This window comes from Spermophilus citellus, assembly GCF_964194105.1.
Source record: "Spermophilus citellus genome assembly, chromosome: 15".
Taxonomy (NCBI): Eukaryota; Metazoa; Chordata; class Mammalia; order Rodentia; family Sciuridae; genus Spermophilus; species Spermophilus citellus.
In genome coordinates, this window is record NC_138195.1 from 43,644,785 (window position 1) to 43,664,419 (window position 19,635).

The 19,635-nt window shown below is 58.0% G+C and overlaps 2 protein-coding genes across 3 annotated transcripts in view; both read left to right on the plus strand.

Moving 5' to 3' along the window:
• The window catches only part of TSPAN15 (tetraspanin 15), a 39,909-nt gene extending 23,053 nt beyond the window's left edge, over positions 1 to 16,856 (plus strand). The window contains exons 2-8 of one of the 2 annotated variants that reach the window (XM_081267352.1): positions 1,514 to 1,699; positions 2,895 to 2,969; positions 10,560 to 10,655; positions 12,819 to 12,935; positions 14,561 to 14,608; positions 15,548 to 15,664; positions 16,150 to 16,856. In XM_081267352.1, the coding sequence (XP_081123478.1) occupies positions 1,514 to 1,699; positions 2,895 to 2,969; positions 10,560 to 10,655; positions 12,819 to 12,935; positions 14,561 to 14,608; positions 15,548 to 15,664; positions 16,150 to 16,299 (789 nt within the window). In that variant the 3' untranslated portion in view covers positions 16,300 to 16,856. Of the gene's footprint in view, positions 1 to 1,513; positions 1,700 to 2,894; positions 2,970 to 10,102; positions 10,416 to 10,559; positions 10,656 to 12,818; positions 12,936 to 14,560; positions 14,609 to 15,547; positions 15,665 to 16,149 lie in introns of those variants that run through there. The other variant, XM_081267353.1, reaches the window with a different exon arrangement.
• HK1 (hexokinase 1) overlaps positions 1 to 19,635 on the plus strand; it is a 282,452-nt gene that overhangs the window by 133,615 nt on the left and 129,202 nt on the right. The gene's annotated exons all lie outside the window — the stretch shown is intronic.

Here is a 19,635-nt window from a genome sequence, read left to right on the forward strand (position 1 = left end):
TGGAACAATTAAAAAAAAAAAAAAAGCCTCCTTGCCATGGAGCTTATGTTCTGGTGGAGAGGACAAAAATAAATAAGTAAATAAAAATAAAGGAAATGATGTTGTATGTTAAATACTGATAAATACAAAGGAGGGAAATGAAACCGGAAAAAAGGGATTTCATGGGGAGGGACTTTCCACTTCTAAATAAGGTGTCCAGAAGGCCTCAGTGAGCCGGTGACCGTTGAGCAAAGATGGAAGGACATGGGGCTTGAGCCATGTGGGTGTCAGGAGAAAGCGCATTTCAGGTAGTGGGAACTACCTGTGCAAAGGCCCTGGGGTGAGCACATAAGGTGTGTTTGACAGCAGCGAGGAGCTTGGGTTTTCCTGATGGTGAATGACAGTGTGTGTAGTAACAGCGTGGATCATCTCTCCGTTATCAGAAAACTTGATAACAAGGGACTTATTTTAAAATCCCCTCAAAATTCCTCGTTTCAACCTTCAGCCTTCCTTCTGGTCATCCTGAAAGTAAATTCCTTATGTTTCCCCTTCGATACCCTAACCCTGACCCTAACCTCCAGGGCTGCCGTAGCGTCCAGGACCACCATTAAGTCCCTCAGACTTGGTTTCCCAGCCGTCTGGAGGTCAGAAGTCCCAGGTCAAGGTGTGGACAGGGCTGGTTTCCTTGGGGTCCTCCCTGTGATGTGTAGCGACTCTTCCTGTGTCTTCCCATGATCTGTGGGTTTGTACCACAACCTCTGCGTAAAAGGACACTGGGCGTGTTGGGTGGGGCCACCCCATGACCTCGCTGTAACTTAATCACCAGTTTAAAGGCAAATCTCCAGTCACAGTCTAAGGCTCTTCAGCAGAGGGATCTGGGGAATCCCAGTTCAGCCCATAATGGTGTCGCCTAGGGGAAGCCTCCCAGTGGCAGGTACCACAGCCCTGGATGGGCTCTTCATGGGAAGGTCAGCCCCTCTCCCTCTCCCTCCCTCCCTCCCTCCCTCCCTGACTTCTTTCTTTTTTTGGGGTGGGGGACAGGTACTGGGGATTGAACTCAGGGGCCCTCGACCACTGAGCCACATCCCCGGCCCTCTTCTGTATTTATTTAGAGACAGGGTCTCGCTGAGCTGCTTAGCACCTCGTTTTTGCTGAGGCTGGCTTTGAACCTGTGATCCTCCTGCCTCAGCCTCCCGAGCCGCTGGGATGACAGGCCTGCGCCACTACACCTAGCTCCCTCCCTGACTTCTTTTTTTTGTTTTTGGTCCTGGGGATTGAATCCAGGGGTGCTTAACTACTGAGCCACACCCCAGCCCTCCCACACACACACCCACACCCACATACCCACACACTCACACACACAATATTTATTTTAAAAAAATTTAATTTAGAGACAGGGTCTCTAAAGTTGCCCAGGGTCTCCCTGAGTTGCTGAGGCTGGCTCTGAACTTGAGACCCTCCTGCCTCAGCCCCCTGAGCCTCTGGGATTGCAGGCGTGACCCCGGGCCAGCTCATTCCCTGCCTTCTGCTCCAGCTCATCGGGGCCCTGGTGCTGTCTGTGGGGATCTACGCCGAGGTCGAGCGGCAGAAGTACAAGACCCTGGAGAGCGCCTTCCTGGCGCCCGCCATCATCCTCATCCTCCTGGGGGTCGTCATGTTCCTGGTCTCCTTCATCGGCGTGCTGGCCTCCCTGCGGGACAACCTGTACCTTCTCCAGGCGGTGAGTGAGCCTGGCCTCTGCTGGCAGGTGGTGCTGGGGGGTCCCTGGGGTCTCCAGGAAAGCCCAGGAGACACCCCCAACCCTGGCGCAGCTTGGTTTCCTCAGTCCACACCACAAAGCGGCTTCTCCTGAGGACCCCCTGGGCTAGCCCACAGGACGTGGTGTCCAGGAGAGCCCGGGCCACGCCGTGTGCTTATAAAAGCTGATCTGAATACTGTTCCTGCTCCTTGAAGTGTTCCCCTCGACCTCAGTTGCAGTAGGAGAAGCCACACTCAGGGGACAACAGGCAAAGCCAGACAGGAGCATCAGCTCATGCGACCCGCAGACCACGCTGGGGGGGGGTTAGCGGTGCCCCTGGGTAGGGCTGGGCCATCTCTCTGGCCACCTCCCAGGGGACAGCTCCTGCCTAGTGCTGTCCTCTGGCTTTCTGTGTAGGGGTCACTGCAGCCTCGGGCCACAGAGTCCTTAGAGTGCTGGATCCCAGGCATCTCTCCTGGCTGACTCTCAGGCTCTGGTGGCCTGGCTTGGGTCATGTCACATGGGGAGGGGCGGGGGGTGGAGTCAGCCCCACCTGAATCCCTGTACCAAGGGTGGGGACCAGCTTCCTTGGGGGATCACAATTCCTATCATCCCGTAGCAGATCCACTGCTCCACCCTCCCGAGTGTCCGGGCCTCCTCTGGGAGGCTTCCCGTCCCACACAGAGGGGCTGGTCCGGCCCGAGGCTGGAGGTGCTGGCATCAGCTGGAGGTGGCCTGTTCTCCGCTGAAGGGGTAGCACCAGGTGACCCCTCGCCACTCTGGGTGGATTGGGAAGCCCCTTCTGAGGGGTCCTTGTGGGAGTGGGAAACACTGTCCCAGCCCGCCCGTGGGGCCACGGCTGTTCCCTGTGGCCGAGCTGGAGTGAGCCCAGCTTCCTAGACCACCGAGATCCCGGTGAGGACCGTGGGGCCAAAGGGGGTGACAGCCTGCTTGGGGCAGCTGAGTCAGTCTTCCTGCCTCCTGGCCCCAGACGGGCCTCCCGGGCACAGCTGAGCGGGTCCCGGGTTCTCCCGGGAGGAAAGGCCAAGGCCAGGGAGCCCCGGAGCTGCCACAGGTGACACTCCCTGTTGATCTGCTTGCTCTCGGAGCAGAAGAAGCTGAGCCCCACGCACGTCCCCTGCCCGCCCCAGGTGAGTCTCTGAATTTTGTCTTCCAGTTCATGTACATCCTTGGCATCTGCCTCATCATGGAGCTCATTGGTGGCGTGGTGGCCTTGATCTTCCGGAACCAGGTGGGCCTGGGGATTTACTTACCAGCTACCTATGTGCTGTGCACCTACTGTGTGCCCCGGGCTGTCAGTGGGGGCTGCAGCGAACAGGGCAGACCATCCTCACGGGGCTTCCACTCTGCTGGGGACGAGGAAACAGGTGACCTGAGAGGCCTGGGGGCGGCGTGGGGGAGGACAGGGCCACAAAAGGAGAAGGAGCCAGCCAGGCATGGCCCCGGCAGAGGGGGCTGAGCAGAAATGAGCTCTCAGGTTTGCAGAGCCTCATGGAGACTGCTTGGCTGATTGGGTGGGGGGTGGGGAGGGGGACAGAAGGGGGGGCTGGGAGGCCTGTCTGGGGACCACAGGGGGCCTCAGAGGCTGCAGGTTGGGAGCTCAAAATGATTTTAAAAGCCACTGGGAGCCTTTGGAGAGTCTCAAGCAGGGATGGATGAGGCCTGATTTGATTTTACTCTGGGCTCCAGGTAGAGGATGGTGGGGGACAGGCGGGGCTGCAGGAGGAGACCAGCTAGGGGCTTCGGTGGCCAGGGCAGAGGGGCTGGCGGCTGGGGGGCGGGAAGCCTGGACTGAAATGGTGGGGTTTGGTGTGCGCTTTGGAGGCGGCCCCGACAGGGCTGTTGTGATGGGTATAAAAGCGAGGCCGTTGGAGGGGCGGTGCCTGACGTCCTGGCCCCGCGGGTTTTCAGAGCAAGGGCCCAGCCAAGCTAGGGAGGTTCACGGCTCTTGGTCTCCGACTCCTTCATGTTAATCTCCAGACCTGTGTGTCATCCTAGCTGAGTGACCTTGGGAAAGTCACTTGACCCTCAGCTCCTTAGGGGATCACCATTCCTAGCTCTTGGGGTTGGGGTGAGGATGAAGTATGAAGAACTTGGCAGGTTTGGGCACAGGCTGGACCCTCACTAGCGCCTCTGGCCAAGGTCCCTCAGGCAGCTCTGTGGTGTGGTAGGGCTGCCTTGCAACCTGGGGTCTGTCCTTTCTCCTGGGACCTCCTGTTGTCTCCTCCTGCTTCGGGCTTGCAGGTGGGACCCGAGGAGCAGGGCACATTTGCAGAAGCCTAGTCCTTTCTGTCCAGTCCTCTGCCTCCACGCCTGCCGCCCCAGACAGTGTGTTTCCTGGCGGTCCCTTGCCGTTGGGAGGTACATCGGGGCCGAGGTCAGATTCTCTTCCTCAGAAGCTGAGCCCAAGACAGCAGTCCCCGTCCCAGACCCTGGGTTGTGTGGAGCCCTCCAACAGCTCAGTGTTGGACCCGTGCCAGGCTCTTCCTGGGTGTGGCTGGAGTGCCAGCTCAGGGGGGAGGCAGTGACCTTGCCTGCTTGGGCTTCCTGGGGTGGGACCTGACCTCAGGCAGGTCCACACCCTGGGAACCAAGGGTCTGCCTTCTGTTGGGTGAGCCTCAGGACAGGGCGTCATCAGTGCACAGAGAGGTTAAGAAATTCTTTCAAGAGCACACAGCGGACAGAGGCGGCTCAGGGCTACATGAATCCAGTCTTGCCACCTGCTCCTACCCTTGCTTCCTTGCTAATTTCTGGGTCGTCTGCTCTGAGCTGGCAGACCCAGGACACCGGGAGAGCCATGATCATTCCATCTGTGCAGACTGCGGGGCCCCTGGCTGACTCGGGACCTTCTCGGGGTTACAGGTCAGTGTTTTCCGGGCCAGAGCCCAGTCCAGCTCCTGGCCGGCAGCCTCTGCCACCTTAATAACCAGTCCCCTCCTAAGTGAGCAGCGGTCTTAGTTCCAGCAGGCTTCGCCAGGCGGCTGGCTTTGTCATTTCCCAGTGTCTGGGAGGTCGACAAGGCCATGCTGTGGCCTCCTTTCAAGTGAGGGAGCCCAGCCCACTGAGGGCCCTGGAGCCTCCTGGGGCCTCCCGCTCTCTGCTCGGGAAGCCACAGGCCTGAGGTCACTGGGAGAATTTCCAGCAGTCCCCAAGCCTGGCAGGAGCCACGGCCTGTGGAGCGTGTCCTTCTCCTTTGATTGGGTGTCCCCTGGGGCCTTGGTGGGCAGGGGCTATGCTGCGTGGAGGTGGGGGAGGGGTGTGGAGAAGAATCAGCTCAAAACCAAAATCAGTTTCTCCTCCTGCATCCTTGAGGCCCAGGTCCCCCCTGTGACCTCGGTGTCGGTCGTGGACCCCAGCGGGGTGTCCTGTAACACAGTTCAGTGTTGATGCATCTATCTGGAGGTAGCGGCGGACTCCACAGGCTGAGGGCTTCGTGCCCAAGACTGACCCCTCCCCTCAGATGCCAGTCATAAGTCCCAGGTGGTTCTACGTGTGCTTCTGACCAACCAACTCCTGATCGGGGTCCCACAGCCCCCCCTGCAGGTCATCAGATTGCTGGGGAAGCTCGCAGGACTCCGGGGGCGTGGGTGCTGGCTTAGGGGACATTGGGAAGGAGGGGAGGCGCACAGGCGAGGTCTGGGGAAAGGGCGCGGAGCCTCAGCCCTCTCAGGTCCCCCCGCAGGGCCTCGCTGTGCCCCACTCTCTGGAGGCCTCTGAACCTGTCCTTTGGGGCTCACGGAGACTCTGGTGTGTGGGCACCGTGGAGAGTGGCGGGTGGGCACCCAGCGAGGCCTGTGCGTTCAGACTTCCAGCATGGCTCCCTCAGGGGAGTGGGGCAAGACCCTCTGGAATGAGGAGGGTCTGGTGACCTGCCGTCACACCTGGGTAGGTTGGACGTGTCTTTGTGTCCTCAAAAGATGGGGGAAGATTCAAGTTCCTATGGCCTGCGTTAAGGAGAAGTTCTCGTTTCTCGTGTGTGTGTGTGTGTGTGTGTGTGTGTGTGTGTGTGTGTGTGTGTGTGTAGAGCACTGGGGTGGAACCCACGGGTGCTCTACCACTGAGCTTCACCCCCAGCCCTTCTTATTGTATTTTGAGACAAGGTCTCACTGAGTTGCTGAGGCTGGCCTTGAACTTGAGACCCTTCTGCCTCAAGCCTCTGGAGTAGCTGAGATCATAAGTGCACACGGCCATGCCTGACTCAGAAATTCCAGTTCCGTTGACCTCCCGCGGGGAGGGAATATATATAATCTACATACAAGTAAAAATACAACAGTCTCATGGTATCAGAGAGCTGGAAGGCAACTTAAAAAGTGTTCAAGGCAGCCAGGTAGGAGGTGCACGCCAGGCCGGGGAAGCCGGGGCAGGAGGAGCGCAAGTTCTAGGCCACCTGGGCGATTTTAAGTAGTATTTATTTTAAAATAAAATAAAAACTAAAAAAGGATTGGAGATGTAGCTCAGTGGTAAAGTGTTCCTGGAGTCAATCCCTGGTACCCAATAAATAAATAAATAAATAAATGATGATGATGATGATGATGATAATAGTAATAATAATAACAGCAATGGTAATAAATAAAAATATTAAAGCAGGATACAAAATCACAAATGCAGTAAAAATCTTCACAATAAAAAAAATAGGTCTGGAAAAGACTGAAGGGAACAGAAATATGAGCATTAATACAGCCCTTGAGGGATGGGATACCCCTCTATTTTTTTTCCCTGGTTCTCAGATTTTCTTTTTTGTTTTTTAAAGTTAAGGGGAAAACACTACATTAAAAAAACACTGTTCCATCGAGCGCAGTGACACACACCTGTAATCCCAGCCTCTTGGGAGGCTGAGGCAGGAGGATGGTGAGTTCAAAGCCAGCCTCAGCAAAAGTGAGGCGCTAAGCAACACAGTGAGACCCTGTCTCTACATAAAATACAAAAAAGGGCTGGGGATGGGGCTCAGTGGTCCAGTGCCCCAAGTTCAATCCCCAGTCCCTCCCTCCAACTCCCCCAAAACACTGTGCTTTACAACTCTTAATGCAACATGACTTTGTAAGGCAAGAGACGGGCCAGTGTTGGGGACACGGCAGGAGGGCTTGCCTGTTGATGGTAGGAAGGCGGAAAGACCAACGAGGAGCAATCCAGGCCAGCTTCCAGGAGGAGGTGGGTTCCCGATTCCATGTTTCCCTTCAAGAGAAGACAGGTTTCTCTGAGCCACCATATAACAAGAAGACACGTGTGGTGACAAGCGAGAACAAATGATCAGGCTGAAGATGCCACGTGGGTTCTCAGGGAGTGCAGCTGGGCTGCCAAGGCAAGACCTCCCCAGCCTTTGGTCTCAAAGCTAATAAGGAAGTGCAGGAAGCCTTGGGCAGCCTGCAAGGCCCAGGACGGCTCTGTCCCCGCAGGGCAGGCTCCTGCTAGGCTCTTTGCTCTTCCCCGCTGCCAGGGAGCTGCAACCTCTGTGATTCCTCATCATTTAAAAACATTCCAGCCAGGCAGGTGGCACACGCCTGCCATCCCAGTGACTTGGGAGGCTGAGACAGGAGGATCGAGAGTTCAAAGCCAGCCTCAGCAACTTGGTGAGGCCCTGAGTTACTCAGTGAGACCCCGTTTCTAAATAAAATATAAAAAAGGCCTGGGGTTGGGGCTCAGGGGTTGAGTGTCTCTGGGTTCGATCCCTGTGCTTTCCACACACCTCTCAAGGAGATTGTGATGCAGAGGTTCTACAGCTTGAAAACTCCATCTCAAAGAAAGATCTAGAAAGGACAGTTCTTTGTCTTTATCTGGTGGCTGCAACAATGTGCTCTGGAAACCCTGCGGCCTCCGGCCTTCGCTTACCCCTGACATAACCTAGCCCGGACCTCCTGAGCCCGGTGGTGCTCGGGGAAATGTGGCTTTCCCCTGGTGTGACCTGGCTCAGAGCCGGGCTCCGGTGGCCTCTGGGTGTGGCTGCAGAAAGCCAAGTCCTCTCTGGCTGCCACACTCCCAGGGCACGTCGTCTGACTGGCTCGAGTCCCTTGGAGCATGCTGGGTGCTGGTGACATCAGTGAGTGCTGTACAGTTCAGAAAGGCACAGCCTGCCTCCGCCTGGGACTTCCTCCCTCACCCCCTCCCCAGCTGTCCCTTCGCAGCCCAGGAGCCTCTCCAGTGTCCTGCTTATGTCCCCAGCGTGCTCATGTGCAAACACACACATGCACACTCACAGTGCCAGAAGCAGTGCACGCTCACTAGAGCCGGCCTGACCCAGAGAGCTCCCTCCTGGGAGCTGGGCAGCTGCTGCCCATGGGCAGGACCATCTGTCCCTCCCACAACTCCAAGGTCCCCAGAGGCCTCCCTTGGGGTCAGTGCCCTTGGAAGGCGCTCAGTGACAGGGTGGGGAGAGGCCGGGGAGGGAGCCCAGAGAGCCAGGGAGGACCTACCCTTGGGGCCACCAGCCTCCCCTCTGCACTGTCTTCCTCCTGCCCTGGCCTCCTGGCTTGTCCACCTGTTGCCAGTTCTCAGGGGTCCAAACAGCCCAGTGGCCCAGGAGGGTGTCCCTAGTGCCCTGAGGGTGAAAGGAAGCCACACACCACATCCCCACCCTGTGGCCCCAGGCATGTCCCTGACCTGGTGTCACCAGGCACGCAGCTCAGCCAAGTGCCCCTTGCACAAGTCACTCGGTGCTGTGAGCTCATTCCCCGGCCCCACCTGGGGTGACAGACTGACCCACCCTGGTGTCCCATTACGTCGCCATCCCCTGCCAGGCCCCGGCCAGTTGGCCTGGCCCTTCATACCCAGATGGACGTTGGAAAGGTTTCGTCACTTGGGGGCCTCTGGGGAGGGTGGGCCTGTGGCCAGGCCGGTCCTCACTCCGCCTGGGCCGAGTGGTGAGCAGGCCTGGTCCAGCCGCCCCTGCCCCGGGGTCCAGGGCCAGACCCGAGGGGCGAAGCAGGCCGGTGAGTTCAGAGCCACAAGGCTCTGCCTTCCCTTCCGGAGCCCGTGGCCTTCCCCTCGGCAGGTCCGCTCTGGAGCTGCCGTTGATCAGCAGCAGAGGGCGCGGCCCTTGCTTCTCAGAGCCAGGCTCCTGCATCACCGTGGCTTTGAGCAGTTTGGGTCTCGGGCAGGAGGTGGCCATCTTAGAGAGATGACCTCAAATCTAAATCTTGCGTTCTTTGCTTGGTACCTTAAAGTGTCAAGCGGGGAGTTTGACACCCTGGCGTCAGCATCTTTGCCCGGGTCTAGTAGGACAGCAAAGCTGCCGTTGCTCTTCCAGCTTTATAGAGGAGAATTGGAGGCCCAGAGAGGCTTTTCGACTTGCCTGCAGTCACACAGCTGGGAGTGGGGGTAGGAGGATTTGAACTCATGGACAGGTTGCATCTCTCTGTGGGCCCCAGGATTCATGCGAGGATGGCCCTGGGACTCCGCCCCAGAGGCTGCCTGTTACAGTGGGTCTTTTGGATGAGAGTCGGGGCCTCCGTTCCCCTGCTGTGACCACAGTGTGGAGTGTCTCACGAGGTGTTTGTCTCCTGGAAACAGTAGTGAGTCGTGTGCCCGTGTCCTGCTAGACGCGCCCAGAGCTTTAGTTATTCTAATCTTACGGCCTCTTTATAGGCCAGAGGTTGGCCTCTAGATTTTGGAGGTGAGGAAATGAAGGCTTGCAAGTCACCGTGCCTGCCATGGGGTGGCCGGGGCTGTCCCCTGGTCCAGGAGGCTGGACGGTGGAGGCCCTGGACTTCGATCTTCAGATCTGGAAGGTTCCTTGAGGGCAGCCTACGGGTTGGCTTACACGTGGGAGACTGAGGCTCAGAGAGGGGACGTGAGCTGGGAGGGGCCTGGAACCTGGCCCCTCTGTCCCCCGTGGCCCCTCTGTCCCTCTGTACCCCGTGGCCCCTCTGTCCCCCTGTACTCCGTGGCCCCGCTGTCCCCCTGTACCCCGTGGCCCTCCTGTCCCCCTGTACCCCGTGGCCCCGCTGTCCCCCTGTACCCCATGGCCCCGCTGTCCCCCTGTACCCCGTGGCCCTCCTGTCCCCCTGTACCCCATGGCCCTCCTGTCCCTCTGTACCCCGTGGCTCCTGCCCCGGGAATTGTCTGGCTCCTCTCTCTGGCACTAGAGCCAAGAATGCCCCTTTGTCCCCGGCCTCTGCCGGCCCTCGCCTCAGTGCTGTGAAAGCTCTGATTGTCCCTGGAGCCCCTGGAGCCCGGCTGCCCACACTGCCACCCCCGCCCCTGCCTGCTCTGGGCCCTTTGTGTCCCGGATCTCGGCACAACAGCCGGCTGTTGATCCAGAATGCCCAGCGTGACCGGGAGGGGGGCATGCCAGCACACTTCCCGGGAGGACTGTCCCTGCCCCCGCTGGCCGTGGGCACCACAGAGAGGGACGGAGGCCCAGGTGGGGGGATTCCAGGGTGGCCAGCCCTGGTCAGCGACCCTGTGACTCCCTGCCCACCCTGCGCTCCCTGCTGGTCCCTTAGTGTCCTCCTCTATGAGGAGGATGGGGCGCAGGGGAGGGGGTTTGGAAGGCAGAGGAAGGTTCCAGCTCAGGTCTGTCCCTGGGCCATCAGAGAGCAAGGGGCTGGGGGCCAGTGTGTCCCGGCCCAGCTCGCCCGGCTGCTTCCCGGCCCAGTGCCTCCACGCTGGCCCCAGCCTCTCAGGCCTGGGCCGGCCGCTCTGTGAAGGAGCCGGGACATTGCCCTGCTGGACCTGGCCAGGGGTCAGGCGCCCACTGGGCCTCGGGCGCAGGGAGGGTGCAGGGACCGGGAGCTCGGGGAGCAGAAGGGCGTCGGTACCGATCTTCCTCCCAAGACCTTGGGGTGGACCTGGCCTGAGGCCTTCCCTGTGCCCCCTCTTCTCATAGACCATCGACTTTCTGAACGACAACATCCGACGAGGGATCGAGAACTACTACGACGACCTCGACTTCAAGAACATCATGGACTTTGTTCAGAAGCAGGTGAGCCCCGGGGCTGGGGGTCAGGGGTACCTCGAGGTCCTTCGTCCCCCCGACTCCCACCTCAGTTGGGGCCCCTGCTCCAGAAGGGAGAAGTGTCAGGGGCCAGGTGACGTCTCCATTCCCAAAGCAGGCGGCTGGCCCAGTTGGGAGGCGTGGCCACCAAGGAAGCAGGGCCCAGCTTGCCGCCGAGTCCTGGCCCAGATGACCGTATCCTACCCCCAAATAATCACCCCCACAGCAAGGCTAGGCGGAGCTACGGGCCACCTTGCAGGGTCCTGGGTGACCCTCCTCTGCGGGATGAGTGGCCTCCCCAGCCCCAGCCTCCTTGGCCAAGTCCCCTGTCTCCAGGGAGCTCACCTGCTAAGGTCGGGACACCCGATGGCAGGACCCTGCACTGGCTCGTTCCTCCAGGTCGGGCACAGAGCCACCCCCGCCCCCCACCATGCATCCTCCAGTGTGATGAGACTGTGCCATCTGGGTCACCGTCCTCCCAGGCCCACCCAGCTCTGTTGGTGCCATGAAAGCAGTTGCAGGGCCACCAGTGTCCCCATGCGCTCCTGCACCTGTCTCCTTTGGTCCCAGCTTACGGTCCTCATCCCCTGGGCGCTGCCCTGAGGGTCACCCGACTTCTCTCAGGGATGGAGCCAGGCACATATGGAGGCCAGCGGCGAGGCCATCCTTACGGTCTCTGGTTGAGGCCAGCAGGGTTTGAAGGCTGCAGGCCCACTTGGCCCTGGTGGCCTGTCCTGGGACGTGACCTTGGGGGTTGGGCTGGCCCTTGAGGACCAGCCTCGCAGCACACCCAGGGCCCTTGGCTCAGAGCTTCTCTGTGGTCAGAACAGGTGCAGCTCTGGGAGCCCTTGCTGCCAGGACGTGCCTGCCAACGCCGGCCGGAGCGTCAAGTCAGACTCCAGGGAGAGCAAGATGTTTTTATTGGAACCAGCCTCTTGCTGGCACGGGGACTCCATCTCCTGGGTGGGGCAGGGCTGACCAAAGCTCACTGGGCCCCTGCTGTGCCCAACCTCTCTTGTGATCACAGCTTAGCTCTGCAAAGCTGCTATTGCTCTTCCTGCTCTATAGAGGAGAATTTGAGCCCAGAGCGGCTGATTGACTCACCTGCAGTCACACAGCTGGGAGTGGCAGTATGAGGATTTGAACTCAGGCAAAGCAGATGTCCCTTGAACTGCACAGAGGCACTTACAGATCCAGAAAGCTGATGGCCTAAGAGGCACTATGGGGGCTCTGGAAGGATGTCTGGTTTCTGTTTCTACCAGGACCTCCTACTGAAGCTCTCCCTAGGGATGCTCTCTGCTCCTGGACCTAATCCCAGCTCCCCGCTTGCTCTGGCTGACGGCGGTTGGTGGTGCTCTGCCTCCTTCTCATTATCTGCCACTCGCTCTGTTCCAGACTCGCTGGCTTTTGTGCCCACTGCTGAAGTACAGGCTCGTTTCTGCGCAGGGCCTTTGCACATGTCAACGGGCTTATCCTTATTTACTTTTCAGATGAAATGTCCTCTCTCAGAGTGGCCTTTCTGGACCTCCCAACCTATATCCCCCCACCCTGCTCCCCCCGCACCTGTCTCTTGTGTCCAGGGTGCACAGAACCCCACCTGATCTTTTCACTTAGCACCTACTCTGTCCCCCTCGGTACTTTTGCTCACCCCTTTCTGCCCAGAGCCCCGAACAGAACCTGGCTCCACCCTGCACTCCTCAGAGCTGCGCCTGCTGCCCACGGGGCTGGCGCTGGTGCGGGGGAGGGCGTGGGGGCTGACCCGAGGGAGAGCCGGGGCAGCTGCACGCGCCCCAAGGTCAGTGGACGGGGACTTCCACAGATTCATGGTCTCAGGTGCCGTGAAGGTCTTCCTCCAGCCCAGCGCCTGCACAGGGACACGGACACGGGGACACAGGGACACAGGGATGGAGAAGTTGTCAAAGGGGGATTTCCCTTCTGGTGCCCAGGCACTGCCCTGACCCGGGGGCACTCACTGCCTCCCGATGGCTGCGGCGCTCGGGGACACCTCTGACCCCACAGCGCACAGCCGATGCCCTCTAGGGCTCCCTGCCTCAGGGAGACCCCCGCGGTAGACGGCTGTCCCCTGGCCCCTTCCTGCCACCCGACCTCCTCGGCAGTGATGGCTCCCCGTCCCGCTTGTGTCCTCCTCAGTTCAAGTGCTGTGGCGGGGAGGACTACCAAGACTGGAGCAAGAACCAGTACCACGACTGCAGCGCCCCCGGGCCGCTGGCCTGCGGGGTGCCCTACACCTGCTGCTTCAGAAACACGGTAGCTGCTGGGGGGCACGGGGAGCACCCCATGCTCAGATCCCGGGTCCGGGTGGTGGGGTGATGGGGGCCTGAGGTGGTGGCCAGAGCCGAGCTTTCCTGAGCTCCAAGGGCTCCTGCAGGGGCAGGCCGGGGAGGGTGTCGCCTCGGGAGCCGGGTCAGTTGGCCTCTGTTGGGCACGAGCCCTTTGGTTGGGTGAATTTACTTTCCACTTAACAGCCTTTGAGCAGGTCCTGGGATTGTCCCCACTTTACAGATGGGGAAACTGAGGCACTGGAAGGTTGGGCGTCTTGTCCAGACTTGGCAGGGCTATAGGGCAAAATGCCCGCAGCTGTGCCCTGGAGAGCTGAGGGCAGGGACGGGGCAGGGGCAGCTTCCAGGCCAGGCAGCTGCTCCACGGTGCTAGCTGTTAGCGGCAGGAGGAGGGGGCCCTGGCAGGGGGTGTCTCCCGTGACCTTGGGCTTGAGGTTCTGGGAGTCGCAGCAGCAGAGCACTGAGAGAAGCGGGTCTGGGGGTGTGAATGCCCGCTTCTGCCTCTCCCTGGCACACCCCCCTCAGCTGTCACCTCCTGAGTCCCCTGGGCTGCAGTCACCGCCCGTCAGTCCTCGGGTGTAGCCAGTGTGCGCAGAGCTGCCTGGTTTCTGGATCGGAATGAAGCAGACGGCATTGCAATTACTCAAGCCACCAAGAGTCATGGAAAATTCCCCGCTGACACCTCCGCTCTGTGCCCGCGGGTTCTGTAAACGGAGCAGCGGCGGGTGGGGGCCTCGCCCTGAGCCGGAGCCAGCGACAGTGCATCACCCTAAAAAAGGCCAGGCCAGGAGGGGAGCCGGGCATGGCACGTCCAGCTGCCATTTTAGGGTAGATCTCTGGGCAGTGGGAGAGCCGGGGTTTTCAGAGACCTGAGAGGTTCGTCCAGCGCTCTAAAGTGGCAGAGAAGGAGCTGGATCCATTGAGGGTGATGCCGGAGGCCACAGTGGCCTCTTCTGTGACACTGACACACATGGCCCCCTGGCATTCACTTAGACATAGAGGGACACGTGGACGGGCTGGGCCCGGGGGCCACCTCTCTCCCCTTATGAGTGGAGATGGCATCAGGCAGGGCACAGGTGGTGACGAAAAGTTCCCCTGCAGCCTGTGCCCTGGCGCCTGTCTGTAAGGGATGGGACAGGGCCTGGTCACAGCTTTCTCTGTACCTGAGTTGACCAGCAGCCGGGAGCCCTGGGGCCAGCTCTTACAGTGCTCTCGCTGCTGAGGCCGTTGTTGCAGGGACGTGTGGCCAGTGGCCCAGGGAAGGGTGGACCCAGCGGTAGGGGTCCCAGCTGTGGTCTGAGGTTTCCCTTCATAGGAACCAGTGGAGCAGGAAGAGCCCGGCCCCCGCCTCTTAGAGGCGTCTGACCATGGTGGCTCTTGGAACAGCTGGGGATCCTGGGACAGCACCTCCTGGCTCCTGCGGGTGGAGGGGACAGTTTAGGCACAGACTCAAGCCGGGCCACTTGGGCAGACCCTCGGCTCCCTCCTAGACGGTGCAACTCTCTGGGCCTCAGTCCTTCCAGCTGTAAAATGGGTGATTAAGGGTCTTAGTGTGCGCCCTGGAGGGTGACCGGTCACATCTTTCTGTTTCAGACAGACGTTGTCAACACCATGTGCGGCTACAAAACCATCGACAAGGAGGTAATGTCTTTGAAATTCCTTTGTCCCAGAATTTGGCTCTTCCTGTCCCTCCCCCAGGTTGACAGGGGTTTCCAGAGGTGGGGTTCCTGCTGTAGTGACTCCCCACACTCCTGGCTGTGAGCCGGGGACAGGCCTGCCAGACCCAGAAGGGCTCAGGGAGCCAAGTGTCCTCACATCCCTGGGTCTGGGGAAGGCCACCTGCCAGGTTTGCTGAGCACCTAGTTCAGTCTTGTGCACATGAGAGACGGTGGCCCTTGCAGGCACCCCCTGTACACTGTGTCCCTGGCTCTGCCCCCTCCCAGCCTGCTTCTGCCCTTGGAGTTGCCAGTTTGCAGACAGCTCACCTCTGCCTGAGACCCAGGAGGACTGTGAGCCCCTGGGGGTACACCGGGGTCAGCTTCCTGAGCAAGGGGGGGGGGGGGTCCCTGCAGCAGCGGCCCTGTGGGAACACATTAGAAAGTGCATCATTTGGGAGCATTTCAGATGTGGGGGTTTGGATTGGGGATGCTCAACCTTTATAATCATTATTTGATTTACATAGTAGTCGTTCTAGAAGATTCCTTGTATATTAAAACCCTGCCCAAAAAAACCCTTTTTTCTCCCTCTTACATACCTGGAGTTAGGCTTTTGGCGCAGGTGGCTGTGGGCAGGCCAGGGGTCCATCTGAGAGGCGTGCACACGGGCGAGTGTTTGTGGACTAGGGTCACCCTGAGCTCTGCAATCCTCCAGTACCCAGCCTCAATCATTTGGATACCAAGGTGCCACCACCGTGTCCCCAGTGCTCTATAGGGGAGTGGTACTAGAGAATCAGTGGTCTGCGGCCGTCTTCCCACGTTGCATGGGAGTAGCGGAGGCCCAGAGTGGCCAAAGGATTGACCTGGATCTCTGGTGAGTGGCAGAGGGGACATGCTGTCAGGCTGACCAGCCTCCCCCCTGCAGCGCCTCAGCGTGCAGGACGTCATCTACGTGCGGGGCTGCACCAATGCTGTGCTCATCTGGTTCATGGATAACTACACCATCATGGCGGGCCTCCTGCTGGGCATCCTGCTCCCCCAGGTGGGAACCCCAGGGTCCCCTGTGCAGCCGGGTGATTGCAGGAGTAGTGCGGGAAAGGATGGGGGGCGCCTCTGGGAGGGTTGGAGGAGAGGCCGGGTGGCTGGAGCGTGGGGTGTGGAGCTCTGAGGTGTTTCACAGGCAACTTCTCCTCCGGCTCTCTGTGAGGGAGTGGGATGATCATTCCCATTTTACAGAGAAGGAAACTGAGGCTTGGCGAGGTGAAGTGACGTGCCTAAGCCTTGCTAGATGGGCCACGGCAGAGCTGGGTGGGGAGCAGGTTCCCAGTCTGCAGGGGCCCTGGCTGGTGGGACCCAGGAGGCCTCTGAGGTTTCTGGGGGGCCCCGGGAGGCCCAGGCTGGGGCTGCTGGGTCGTGGGGTGCAGGGAGGGCTCCGCACTGGCTGCTCGTGTTTCTGGAGCTGGGACCTGCCAGGGAGGGCTGCCTGGGGGCCACGAGGCTCTCCCCAACCCTGCTCCTTCTTCTCAGTTCTTGGGGGTGCTGCTGACGCTTCTGTACATCACCCGCGTGGAGGACATCATCATGGAGCATTCTGTCACCGATGGACTTCTGGGCCCGGACGCCAAGCTCAGCGTGGACACAGCGGGCACAGGCTGCTGCTTGTGCTACCCCAATTAGGGCCAGGGCCTGGACACCAACTCCAGCAGGACCTGGCTGGGTGGCACCTCTCAGTCCACTTAGTGGCTGGACAGGACTGCACCACGGCCCTGTGCCCGGGTAGAGTACCCCTGTGGGCGGCATCTCCACGGCCACACACTCTGGGTTCCGTGCCCACCCTGCCAGGAGAGAGAACGTGGCGTCCCTGCTCCGGATCTGGGTCATGAGGGAAAGAGGAACTCAGGGCTCAGCTCGGGGCCCACTTTATTTCCGGCGGTCAGTAGGCCCCTTCAAGGGCAGTTTTGCTGTGATTTGCCAGTTTGGGGAGACAGTGGCGGGAGGGCCAGGGGGTAGCCCTCCCACGCCCCAGATCAGGTCGGGCCATTTCTCAGTCTCCATAGGTGCCTTCAGCCCTCTGCAAGGGCAGCTGTTTTGCTGACCTGTTTTCTATGTGAGTTTTGTAACATTCATGTTCTGTGCAGAGTTAACAGGACTTTCTGACTGTGCAGAGCCGGGCATTTTCCCGCTTTGGCTCCAAGTCGTTCATTAATCAAACAATAAAGACACGATTTTTTTTTTTTGTTTTGTTTTTCATTGCTGTTGCTTTGGTGGGGAGGGGAGGAGAAGGTGGGCTCAGCCTGGACTTGGAAGCCCCTCGTGAGGGCAAGAATAGAAGGAGGACCACCTAGGGGTGAAGATTTGGCAGTTTGGGACACGGAGGCCAGGGAACATCTCAGAGGGGGAGGCAGAGAAGACGACTACACCCATTTTACAGATTGTGAAACTGAGGCTGGGTGATGCATGGCATGCAGTCCCACGATGAGGAAGCAGGACAGTCAAGGATTTGGTGAGGAGCAGCGCCTTCAAACCCACCTGGGCCTTTACAAACTGTAAAAGTTAAGTATGTTTCTCCGACTCTGCGGCTGGTGCCAAGGAAAGCTTGGTGCCGATCGCCCCCTGCTGGAGAATCCAGGGATTGCACACCCCAGTCCATCACTCTCCTCCCCAGGCAGGAGTCATAGATTTCCAGGGAGGTTCTTGGTAACCAGGGCCATGGAAATAAAACGGCAAGCAGACCGCGCCGGGTGCCAGGAGCTTGTCTGGACGTTTTCTAAACACGGCCTCCACGCTGGTAGTTCTTGCTGTCTCCGTTTCGTGGACGGGGAACTGAAGCAGGGTGGGGACGTCCCTTGCCAAGGCCTGTGGCTGGCCGTGCGGCCGCTGCTGCCTCCCCAGCTCTGTGTGCACCTGCTTCTGGGCGTGCACGGCCAGGTGTGGCTGGGCTGCCATGTCCTGCCTCCCATGACAGAGCCGCTGAAGCCTCTGCTGGGCCTCTGGTCCCCGTGTTGACCCAGACACCAGGCCAGGGCAGGCTCTGGGTGACTGGTGGCCTCACGAACCCAGCTGCACTCTGGGAATTCTCTTGGTGCCCATAAGAGAGAGGGTGAGTGCCTTTGGGGACAGCAAGATGGCAGAGGCCCTGAGGAGGGCTTGGGGCTGCTCTGGAGTCTGCTGGTGAAAGTCAGGTTAGGGCTGAGGACGGGCTCAGTGGAGACCACCCTGTGAGTGAGGCCCTTGGTTCCCACCTGGCCCTGCAGATAATAATAATAGTGTTACTCTGAAAGCTGGAGACCAGGGCACCTTATATTTCCCTTTCCAGGGTCACTCTTTCCAATTGCCACTCCTGTGCTGTGGCGAGACGCCCTGCTCCTGCCCCTTTTTGTGCTCCAAGTTCACTGTCATCACCTTGCCACCTTGTCTCACTGAGGAATGGCCCTCCAAACGGGTGCTTTTTTCAATCCCTAGCACACAGAGGGAATGCCAGTGTTTGTGCCATCCACCATGTATGTGAAAGCAGAGGAGATTTGTGGGTTTCAATTTTAGGTGTTTTTTTGTTGTTGTTGTTAGAAGAAAAAAAAATGCATTAAGGAAAACTCACAGGACAAACACTCCAAAGACAACTGGATTTTTTTTTTACCTGTTTACTTTTTTATTTAACCTATTTATTGAGGTACACATGACAAAATAATTTGTCTATACTTAAAATGACAAATATAGGTGTCCAGGAAACCTTCAGCTCAGTCAAGATAACCGGCATGTCCACCACCTCAAAGACCTCCTCCTGTCCCTTCAGAATCCTTTATCACCCTCCCCAGCCAGCATCTAACTTACTCCATTAACTTCAGATTTTCTATAATTTTATAAAAGTGGGTTTATACATGGCCGGGCATGATGCTGCACGCCTTTAATCCCAGTGGTGCTGGAGGCTGAGACAGGAGGATCGTGAGTTCAAAGCCAGCCTCAGCAAAAGTGAGGCGCTAAGCAACTCAGTGAGACCCTGTCTCTAAATAAAATACAAAAAAGGGCTGGGGATGTGGCTCAGTGGATAAACACCCCTACCTTCAATCCCTGGCACCAAGAAAAGAGAAGAAGAAAAGTGGGTTTGTATAGTATGCACTCTTTTTTTTTTTTCTGCTTCCTTCGTTTGACACAATTAAGATTCATTCATTTTGTAGCATATATCAGTAGTTCCTTCTTGTGTAATTGTCTATGTAATTGTCCCATCCATTGAATGGAGTTAATTTAGCTCCTCACCAATTGATGGAGAGTTATGTTGCTTACAATTTTACTATTACTACAAATAAAGCTGGGCTGGGTTGTGGCTCAACGGTAAAGCGCTCGCCCAGCATGTGGGAGGCCCTGGGTCCGATCCTCAGCACTGCATAAAAATAAATAAATAAATAAATAAAGGTATTGTGTACATCTACACCTAAAAAAATAAAATATTAAAAAAACACACAAAACAGTTGCCATGAACATTTGTGTACATGTCTTTATGAAAACATGCTTTTATTTCTCTTCAACTAAGAGTGGAATGGCTGGATCGCCTGGTAAGTGTCTGTCTATTTAAGAAACTTCCCAACTGCTGTCCAACAGAGTGGCATGATTTTATGTCCCCACCTGCAGCTCCTCTACACTTTGACAGCACTTGGCATGGTCAGCCTGAACTGGGATCATTCTAATCGGTCCATGGTGATATTTCACTGGGGTGGTGAATTGCATTTCCTTAACAATTGTGCTGAGTATATTTTCATGGATTTATTTGCCATCCATATAATTTCTTTGGTAAAGCATTTATTGAAAGCCTTTCAAAAATTATTTTGTTTTCATATTATCGAGTTTTGAGATTTTTTATATTATATTCTGTCTGCAAGTTCTTTTTTTTTTTTCTTGGTACCAGGGATTGAACCCAGGGGCATTGAACCACTGAGCCACATCCCCAGCCCCTTTTTTATTTTATTTAGAGACAGGGTCTGAGTTGCTTAGGGCCTCGCTAAATTGCTGAGACTGGCTTTG